Source organism: Octodon degus, unplaced genomic scaffold (genome assembly GCF_000260255.1).
Source record: "Octodon degus isolate 3935 unplaced genomic scaffold, OctDeg1.0 scaffold00098, whole genome shotgun sequence".
Lineage (NCBI taxonomy): Eukaryota > Metazoa > Chordata > Mammalia > Rodentia > Octodontidae > Octodon > Octodon degus.
Window position 1 is genome coordinate 152,834 of NW_004524674.1, and position 10,526 is coordinate 163,359.

Here is a 10,526-nt window from a genome sequence, read left to right on the forward strand (position 1 = left end):
CTCTAACAAAACTAAACAAAAAAGGGGATACAAAGGAAGGACCATTTTGTAGTATCTGTATACACAAAATTGGATAGATACACAGCTACTTTCTCTTAATTCAATGAGAAGAAAGATTTGTACTAATAGTATTTGGACAGGATATCATCTCTGCACCTTGTACTATGAATAACCACTAAGATAATAATATGCACTCTAGTAATTATTGAAACTGTCCTATTAATTGGTTTGGAACTGTCTCATTGATATCTGTTTCCCAATAAAATTAATTTTTAAAAAAACACAGTGCCCATCAACAGGAAAACTGAAAACTAAGTCATGGTGTATTCATATAACACAATATAATACATAGCAATATAAATAAATGAACTATAGCTATATTCAACAATACAGGTGAATTCTACAAACATTTAAAAGATACACCCTAAGATACTATTTTTATATAGCTTAAAAGAAAACAACTTATGAGACTGAAAGTCCAAATAAGTTGAGTATGTGGATGCACACCTACTATCCCAGCATTTGGGAGACTGAGGCAGGACAATAACTGTGAATCTGATACCCAACCTGGGCTACAAAGTGAGTTCAAGTCTAGCCCAAATTACATAGTGAGACCCTGTCTCAAAAACATCAAGATAGTAGTTACTTTTAGGTAGGTTGTAGAAGGTAGTTAATGGAAGTTAACAACAAGGGGAATTCAGAGTGAGAACAGTGTTCTTGTTAACTTAGGTAGTGTTTACTTTGTGGTAACTCACAGAGCTGTACAGTTCTGATTTGTGCACACTTCTGTACAATAGACTTCAATAATAAAGCTTTTAAAATGTAAACTGGAATTAATATTCCATATATTATGGAAATTAATGTGAAAATTACTATTTTTATCACTACAGTATAGTCAGGCACTATAGATTTATATTATTCAATCAGCACAACTTTTTATTTTAATAATTTTATTGAGAAAGAAATAGCAATGAGATAGTTTCAAAACAGGTTAGTTCAATTTGATTTGAAACTGTCTCATTGCTATTTGTCTCTCAATAAAATTATGGAAGAAAAACAGGTTAGTTTTTCTAACCTGTACAGTTACAATAATTAATACACTGCATATTGTTGTCTTTGTAGTAGCTATTCCTAGTACAAGATGCAGACATGATATCTTGTCTAAACACCATTAGTTCAAAACCTTCTCATTTAACTAAGAGAAAGTAGCTATATATTTATGCTATTTTGTATATACAGATATGTATTTTTCCCATTACAAAATGGTCCTTCATTTATACCCCTTTTTTACTTTTTTCAGACTACTCTTCTGAATTCATGTACCTATAATATATGAATGACAATAGAATATACATCTCTGACAACTTTTTAAAGTAGGAACTAATCTCCCCTTTTCCTAATTTTTTTTTAATGAAGTTCAAACACTTCATGTATTTGGTACAAGGTCTCACTACACAACTCTAACTTGTAGCAATCCTCCTGTTTTCAGCCTCCCCAGCACTAGGATTACAGGCATGCATCACCATGTCACTCCTCGGTGGCTGACTCAGCGTGCCGGGACTGGGGCTGGTGCAGCATGTGGTACCAGGGATTGCATCCCTGTCCTTGCACTTGCCTAAGCAGGTGCCTAGTCTGCTGAGCTATCTCACCAGCCTGAAGTCACATACTTTCAACAGTTTATGTCATAAAGCTAGTAAATGATGAAATAAGTTGGAAGCCAAGTCTGATTTCAGAAGTGAGGCCAATTTCAAAATTAAGGACAAACTCTTTTACCAAGTCCTTCTTTGTCAGCAAATCTCTTTTTTATCTTCCAGCCCACTTCTGCATTAATTTCTAAAACCCTACCCTGCCCCCACTACTTACTTAACTCTACCTACTTCAGCAATCACATACTGTTTACAGGTACTTGAACAAGTCAGGCTCTTCTTAGCTTCACGTCTTCACACATGCTGCTTTCTTATCTTAAAATGCATTCTTACCTTCCCAACACACTTCGCTTTACCTCTTATTAGTTGTTAAATATCCCAGATAATATTCATTACTTCCTTTTGTGAAAAATCTCTGTTTTCCACCCTATTTCTATATACATAGCACCCTGCTATTACTGTTATATCATTTATCACACCACAGTATGACATGTATGTATCTTCTCCTACCTGAAGTTTTAAGTGCCTTGAGAGAAGAAGCTATTTATCATTTCTACCCCACATTACATCTTTTGCACCCAACACAATGTCTGGCACACCGTAAGTTGTCCATAGTAGTTAAATAAGTAATTCTAATACCAGCACTTAAACAAAATGTTTAATGTATATGAAACTGTTAGAGATTTGCTAATATAGTTTTACAAAAAAATTGTTAAAATACTCACTATTTCATAAAATACACAAGGCAGAGTATTTTTCCCATCTCGCATAAGAAAAGTCTTTGAATAATACGGTCCAGGTGTGACAGCTGAATCAAGGATAGCTAAGAAACATTGAAATGGGGAGAATAAATGTTAAAATAAATTTCACATAAAATTTAACAGAATTGATATTTAAATAATTTTCCCATATTAACCTTTCAGTTTTTCTTATAATAAAAAGATCATTTTAAAAAGAAATGGCATTTCTGAAACAATTTTATACTAGGAAAATTTTCCTACACTCCTCAACTCAGTAAGAGATCGTATGTCAAGTTCATATAATTTTTTGTATTTTTAGGGAAGGATCTACAGGGTGTTCAGGTTCTCACTACTAGATCAGACTCATAGTGATCCTACTGTTTACAGCCTCCCTAGAGCTGGGATTACAGGCGTGTGCCACCATGCCCAGTCTCAATCGCCATCTCAGCACACCCTGGGGGGGTGGCCAGAATGGTAGCCCCAGGGATTGAACCCTCACCCCCTGTACCTGCTTGCTGGTGCTTTAACCCGCTGAGCTATTTGGCAAGCCCAAGTTCATATAATTAACAGTGTTTGGCCATCTGAAATATTTTCCTTAGACTCCAAAGACCAGTCTATTATCTTATAACAATGAAATACACTGTCATATAAAAATCAGTTAAATGAAACAAATGAATTAGAATAAGAAGTCATACACTCTAGCCCAGTTCCTTAACTTACTCATATTTTAAAGCTAAGCAAATGTGTTACTTCATTTTTACTACAAAAATAAAGCAAGATATACACACACATATAAAAATGTAAAATCACTCTAGTTGAGCAAATTAACATATTCATCACTTTCCAGTTATCTTTTCATGTGCGATAAGGCCAAGTGGCAAATGTCCAGTATACAACACATCAATATTAATTAACTATAGTCCTGCTGTATTAGATCTCTAAAATTACTCATCCTACATAACTGCAAGTTTATACCATTTCAGCTACATTCTACCATTTCCTTTGCCTTGAACAAAGTTGTTTAACCTTGTTCAAAGTATTTCATTTGTAAAATGCAAATTGTAATTCATGTTTATCTCTACAAATTTTTTATCAAGATTATCATTTTTTATCAAATAACACTAGACATTTTTATCTAACAGCATTCTTTTAACAGTCACTTACTGAGTACTGGCAGTATTTATTTTTAATTCATCCTATTTTTCTCCTTATAATACCCAGATTTTCCTTTAGGAAATCTATCCTATTCTAGTCTTAGCTACAAGATTTGAATGAAATTTTTCCCACTACCACCCCCACACAGTTCCAGATACGACCTGGGACTGAATTAAGACAATGAGCATACACCATTCCCAAGTGATGGACATGCTACCAGTCAGAAGTGATAATATGCAAAAAGCTATTTGTGGGAAACAGAAACCAGAAATTTACATAAGAACATGATAGTGTGGTGACATTTTAGAAATTTTCTAGATTCTGCCTGCATTCTCTGAGTAATGGCCTCTTCTTCCATCTCAAAACCAACAAGGTAGCATCTTCCAATCCTTCCCTGACTCTGACCTTTTTACTCTTTTATAAGGACTTTTATGATTACAGTATATGCACTGAGATAATCCAAGATCATCTTTCCATTTTAGGTCCTTAATTTAATATCATCAACCAATTCTCTCTCGTCATATAACATACACAGGTTTTGAGAATTAGGATAAGACATCTTGAGGCCATTATTCTGTCTATGCTGAACACTATTGTTTGTTCTTGTTCTTTTTTTGGAGACAGGGTCTCACTAAGCAGTTCAGGCTGGCTTTTGAACTCACTATGTAGCTCAGGCTGGCCTCAGATTCCTGGTATTCCTCCTTCCACAGCCTCCCAAATGCTGGAATTACAGGCATGTGCCACCAAGCCCAGATCATAAGATTAAAAAGAACTGTAATTTTTAAAATATTTCAGTAAATAGCAAAATTGTCTGTATGGTAGCAGAACTAATTACAGCATATAAGACAATAATATAAATAAAATTACAGAATCACATATATAAAATTACACCACCATAGACAGGAATGGTACAGTGGTTATCTCTAAAAAAGCAAAAAATGAGAATATTAAAATAAACTATGATATAGATATATGGATATGTATATTCTCTATATTTTTGTGTGTGAATTTCACAATTTAAGTGTTATTTATGTCAAACAATGGAAAGAGATGGTTTTAATCTTTTTTTAAGATTTCCAGAAGGTTTAATTGCTGATGCCAAAAACCAAGTGAGAAATACAAGTAAATGCAATCGCGGAACCATATTTCTAAAAGAGATACATTAGCAAAACATTTTCAAGAAACCAGTCATGCTGAAATACTTTTTTAAAAAATAACACCATTTGAAAGATAATGACTTGATACTTTAGTGCTGAATAAAAACTAGGTTTTCTCATCTAAATTCACAATTTGGACTATTGGAAGGAGAGGAAAAGGAGGGGAAAAAGGAAGAACAAAAATAACATAAGGAAGAAAAAGGAACGAGGAAGAGGAAAAGGAAAAAGAAGAAAAAAGATGATTTAAAATGTGTTATTTAAGGACAAACAAAATTAATAGCCTGAGGTTTTTATGATAAAAGTTCTTGTCGTAAATTAGCCGTTTCCATTTATGTGGCTTGGGAATTAAGATATAAGATTAAGACCACCAAACACTAAAATCGCCATTCTGAAAGTGTGACCCTTGCTTTAAATACTATTTGGGGGCTGGGAATATAGCTCAGTGGCACAACACCTGCCTGACATGCATAAGGTCCTGAGTTCAATTCCCAGTATAAATAAATACGTACTACTTGGTAGAACTCTACTGACCTGGAGGAAGCATAAACCTGGCATTTCACTACAATAGCACTTGTTGACAAGGGAGATGAAGCTCCTGGTTAGGCACTAAAGAATTAAAAGGCAAGAGCAAGGATACTTAACCTCAGAACATGAATCACTTTATTCTGACCATAGAACTATTTTCTTTTTTTTTTTTTCACAGAACTATTTTCATACCAACTGAACAGGAAAAACTTTCTCCCTGAAAAGTAGTACAATTAACATCAGAGAAAAATAATAGAATTCATGAATAGCACATATTTTTTAAAATAATTTTATTTGGAAACAAATAGCAATGAGACAGTTTCAAAACCGATTACTAGAACAGTTCCAATAATTAATACATTGCATATTGTTGTCTTAGTGGTTATTCATTGTACGAGATGCAGACATGATATACTGTCTACAAACACTATTAGAACAAATCTCTCTAGTCACTGAATTAAGAAAATGCAGCTGTATATCTATCCTACTTTGAATATACAGATACAAAATGGTCGTTCATTTGTATCCCCCTTTTTTGTTTAGTTTTGTCAGAGAAGGGTATTCCATTGTCATTTAAATATTGTAGGTACATGAATTCAGCAAAATATTCCAATGTAGTCCAGTAGTTTATAATAATAGGTTTTCCATAAGACTGGCATTGTCAGACTTGCCATGCCAGTTGGCAAGTTGTTGACTTGCGCTTTTTATAGCTCAACATATTAATATGGCTTTACTTTTTCTACTTTTTTTTTTTTTTTGCTCTAAATGCCTTCAGGGCAGGTTTGACTAGCTTGAGTTATAGGGATCGAACCACAGCAACCTGAGCCTGACTGCTTTGTTGAAGCAACCACTTAAAGAAATGATCTAAGGGGCAGGCCCCCTTCTACTTCATTTTTATACTTTTCTTTTGGATTGTTAAGACCAAGATAAGGCAAAACCTATATAACATGAAATGTAGCTTCTGTATCTGATAAGATCAGCCAAATCCCCTCAGGTTGAGTCATGGCCATTGCTTGACCAGTTTGATAGCAAAAATTGATAATGATTCAATGATGATGCTATTGAAAGCATTCTAAATAGAATTCCTAGACAAGAAAAATGAGTTCTATCAGTTACTACACCTTTACCCCACCTATCAGTTCTAAGTATGTTGCCAAAAAAAGCAATAGATTGACTCAGAATCTAGAACGCCAATTCTTTAGATATAAAATTTTACAAAAGTCTGTATCATCAGGGCCAGGCAAATAGCTCAGTGGATTAAATCCCTTGCAAGCAGAAGCAGGAGCTGGGAGTTCGATGCTTTGATCCCCAGGCCTACCATGCTGGCCCTGCCCCCGGTGTGTGCAGAGACAGCAATTGAGACTGAGCATGGTAGCACACCTGTAATCCCAACTCTTGGGAGGCTGTAAACAGGTGGATCACTACAAGTCCAATCTAGTAGTGAGACCCTGAACCCCTTGTAGACCCTTCCCTAAAATACAAAAAAAAAGTCTGGATCATCAGATTTTGAGTTATGTCATCATGGGCACATGAATAAATGTTTATTAGCACCTGTATACAAAGCACAGAAAGGATTGTAAGACTTCATGAATCTGACCAATTAGGGTGGGTTCATGACAGTAAAAATGTATGGTCACAGCAGGACAGCATAGAGTGCAAGCTGATGGAAATCAGTAAGTCTGGAGATTCATTTAGCTCCAGAATGTGGGAAGAAAATACTCAGGTCCTACCACTTTGAAAAACTCCCATAACCTCCTATGAACTCAGTTCTGCTCCAATTACCTTCTAAAATGCAGACAATAATTCCCTTTACCTCATCGAGAGTGCATTTTTTTCCAGAATTCACTTTCTAACAACTGATGATGTATATGAGTAAAAAAAAAAAAAAACCCACTCATAAATTTTGCTGCCAGCAAGGCTCCAGGTGGCTTCAGTTCAATGACAAATGAGCACCAACTTTGCTACGCGTAATGGGGCCACTGTGACAGAATTTTGTTCCCTACATGGCTCCTCTGATGTTGGGTGAGATATGCAGTTTGGGTGAAGCCTTTCCCACATGCATTACACTGATAGGGTTTCTCCCCAGTGTGGATTTTTTGAATGTTCAGTAAGTCCTATTTTCTGAGTAAAACTTCTGTCACACTCATTACATTTGTAAGACACAGGAGTTTCAGCAGTTTACCACTGGCTTTCTATCTTGCCTGGCCTCCCCAGAACCTCTGAGCCAAAGTTCCTGCTCATTTCTATTACCACAGAACCTCTGGTGTCTCAAGAGATGTGAATTCTACCTAAAAGCTTTACCACACATGGCGCATTGGTATGGCTTCTCCCCAGTATTAAATCTGTGATGTTCAAGGAAACTGAAGCTCTGGCTGAAGGTTTTCCCACAGTCCTTGCACTCGTAAGGCTTCTCTCTCATGTATGTTCTCTGGTGTTTAATAAGTTCTGAACTGTGACTAAAGGCCTTACCACACTCTTCACACTCACCTGTGTGGACTCTTTGGTGGATGACGAGGGCAGAGCTTCCAATGAAGGCCTTTTCACATTCCTCCTACTCATAGGGTTTCTCTCCAGTGTAGATGCTTCTGTGTTTACTCACAGCTGAACTTTCAGCAAAGCTTTTTCTACATTCGTGGCAAATGTACCACCTGTTCCCCATAGCATTTTTCTGCTTTGTAACCTGCCCTCCTGTTCACCAGCTTTGGCACAAGCAGGAACTTGGACAGTGTCCTCACCCAGGTGGCATAGAGTCTGGCCAGGTTCTTGTCCTCAACATTCCTCAGCTGGAGATAAGCCCCTGATCTTAACCTGCATTTCACCACACAGAACCCTGGAAGAAACCTGTCAGCTGCCACTGCATCTTCTCTGCAACTGTTTCCCTGGGCAACTGTGTCCTGCAAGGGCCAGGATCCTCACAATGCATGCTTGGGCAGAGGCTTTATTGCCTGGACATGGCCACTCTGTGACCTCTGGGCCACTGTCACCAGTCCCATCTTACAACCCAGAAGTGCTTGGCCCTGGTCACCTGAGACCAGGTATCCAGGGCTACACGTTCACTTAGTTCTCCAGCCATCATTTACCACCAGACTGAGGCCTAAGTGGTGTTTCTCTCAGCCTTCAACATGCTGTAGGCAGCAGACCATGAACAAGACCACCAAGATTGCACTTGTTCTTTCTTTCCTAATTTCCTTTTGTCTGTTTTATGTTTTTGCAGTATCCCATCATAGTCCGGTTAGGGACTCAAACACTAGTAAAGCTTGGCTTCCTAGGCTTATAATCTGGCTTGACTACCTATTAGCTGGGACAACTCAGGAAATCACACGTTTCTATCCTCACTGTCTTCATCTCTCTGCTTGTCCTGAGTCTCAAGCCAAAACAAAGGTATCTCCAGGTTTTAGCCCCTCTGGAAGCTTGAGCATCTCAACATAACCAGTTTGAGACTCTGCTTTGGGTCAGGCTCTTCTTCAGAATATTTTATCTTTTCCCCTCCCTGAGTCCAGAGGAGCAAGTGCTCAGTGGCTCCCACTGCCAAGGTTGCCAGTGCAACCAAGCGCCCCAGTGATCCCAACCGGGGAACCAGGGCTGTCAGGCAGGAACTCTCATGCTTCTGCAAGAACAAGGGCAATGTCCACCTTGGGTTCAGGCACATGCATACATACAGCCCTACATCCCCAGCCCCAAAGCCCCCGAGATGTTTTTAATCTCAAAATCTTGTTCATCTTTTTGTTTCAAGTACAATCAGATTCCAGAAACATTCTGTAAAACTCTCCCTTCTTAAAATACTAATTTAGGAAACATTAATTACAGGGCTCTTCCTCATTAGTACTCTGAATAAATGTTCTTTGGATCTACTAACGTATGATTTAATTTACAAAATTAGTAATATATAAAGAATGCTAGAATAAGAATGAGGGGACTTAGACTCTATATCCATTTCCACTGCTAATTATGATTTTAATTCAGTCAGTTTTAATTATTTGGTCCATTTCTTCTGTAACTGAAGGGTTTAAGTTAGACCACCTATAAGAGTTCATTCGGTTTTAACATTAGGGAATCAGAGGAATATTACTATAAATAAGCTAATACTTATTTCACATAAATCAGTAACAGACCCACAAACTAAATGAAGTTCTAATAATCTATGGGCTTTTCTAATGTGATCTTTTGCAAATTTTTTTTCTTCAAGATATCCTATGTATTCCTATGGACATTAAAACTTTGTCCAAACAGGGGGCCAGGGAGATGGCTCAGTAGAATAAGCGCTTGCCTGGCAAGCACAAGGGCCTGAGTTCAATCCCCGGTTCGGCAAAAAAAAAAAAGTTTCTGAGTATGAGACACAAATGTGAGAAAGGCACTACAATTAGTAAAAGGGCTGAGAATGATAAATAGAAGCTCCTGGACTACTAAAACCTTGTCCAAATGATATTTCTGAAATAGTGCACCTACCCAATATTTCAAAAAGAAGTACAGTCTTCTGTGCATGTTCACGCCAGTATCTCATGCTTTCAATAACTGCAGAAATAATTCTTAAAGAATTATTTTTTTCCTTAAATTGTAACTGACACAAGGGAATTTCCTTTGAAAGAATAAAAACATAGTATCAGAAAAAGCTTTCATGTTTTTCATCAAACTTTCACCTCTGTGAACAAATTCTAGGCCCTTATATTATTAAATAAATGTGTAGAATGTGGAAAAACCATAAAATTTTCATTGCAATTAAAGCCATAACTATATAATGTAGGAAAAATCGGTATGCATTTGGATATAATTAAGGAGAGAATTATTTATATGTGAATTCATCCATTCATTCACTTGTTCATTAAACAAATATCATGTGCCAATACTCTAATAAAGAGGTAAGTAAAACCATCTGTTTCCAAATATGCTCACACTCTACACATTCATTTATTCATTTATTTATTCACTTTGAAATTTTTTTTTGGCAGCAAATCTGTGCCAAATAAAAGGAGATGACAGTAAACAAATCAGATATCTGCCCTCACATATTTTATAATCAAAAAGAGGATTCATAAAATAAATACATAATCAAACATTGGGAATTAATATATTTTATGTATTTAAAACAGGGTAGAAGACTTCTATTGTAGAACAACTCACAATAGCCAGAACATAAAACCAGCCTAGATCTCCATCAACAGAAAATGCATTATATGTACATAATAAGAGTATTATTCATTAAAAAAGACAAAATTTTGTCATTTGCAGAAAAAAAAAAAAAAAGATGGATCTGGAGACCATGTTGAACAAAATAAGCCAGACTCAGAAAAGACAAATATCCCATG

The 10,526-nt window shown here is 36.4% G+C and overlaps 1 protein-coding gene and 1 pseudogene across 1 annotated transcript in view; both read right to left on the reverse strand.

Moving 5' to 3' along the window:
* The window catches only part of Spata22 (spermatogenesis associated 22), a 26,691-nt gene that overhangs the window by 4,770 nt on the left and 11,395 nt on the right, over nt 1–10,526 (reverse strand). Inside the window, exons 5-6 of the mRNA XM_004638497.2 lie at nt 9,670–9,799; nt 2,372–2,469 (exon numbers count right to left, since the gene is read on the reverse strand). Of these exons, the coding sequence (XP_004638554.1) occupies nt 2,372–2,469; nt 9,670–9,799 (228 nt within the window). The remainder of the gene's footprint in view (nt 1–2,371; nt 2,470–9,669; nt 9,800–10,526) is intronic.
* On the reverse strand, nt 7,185–8,216 carry LOC105743086 (annotated as a pseudogene).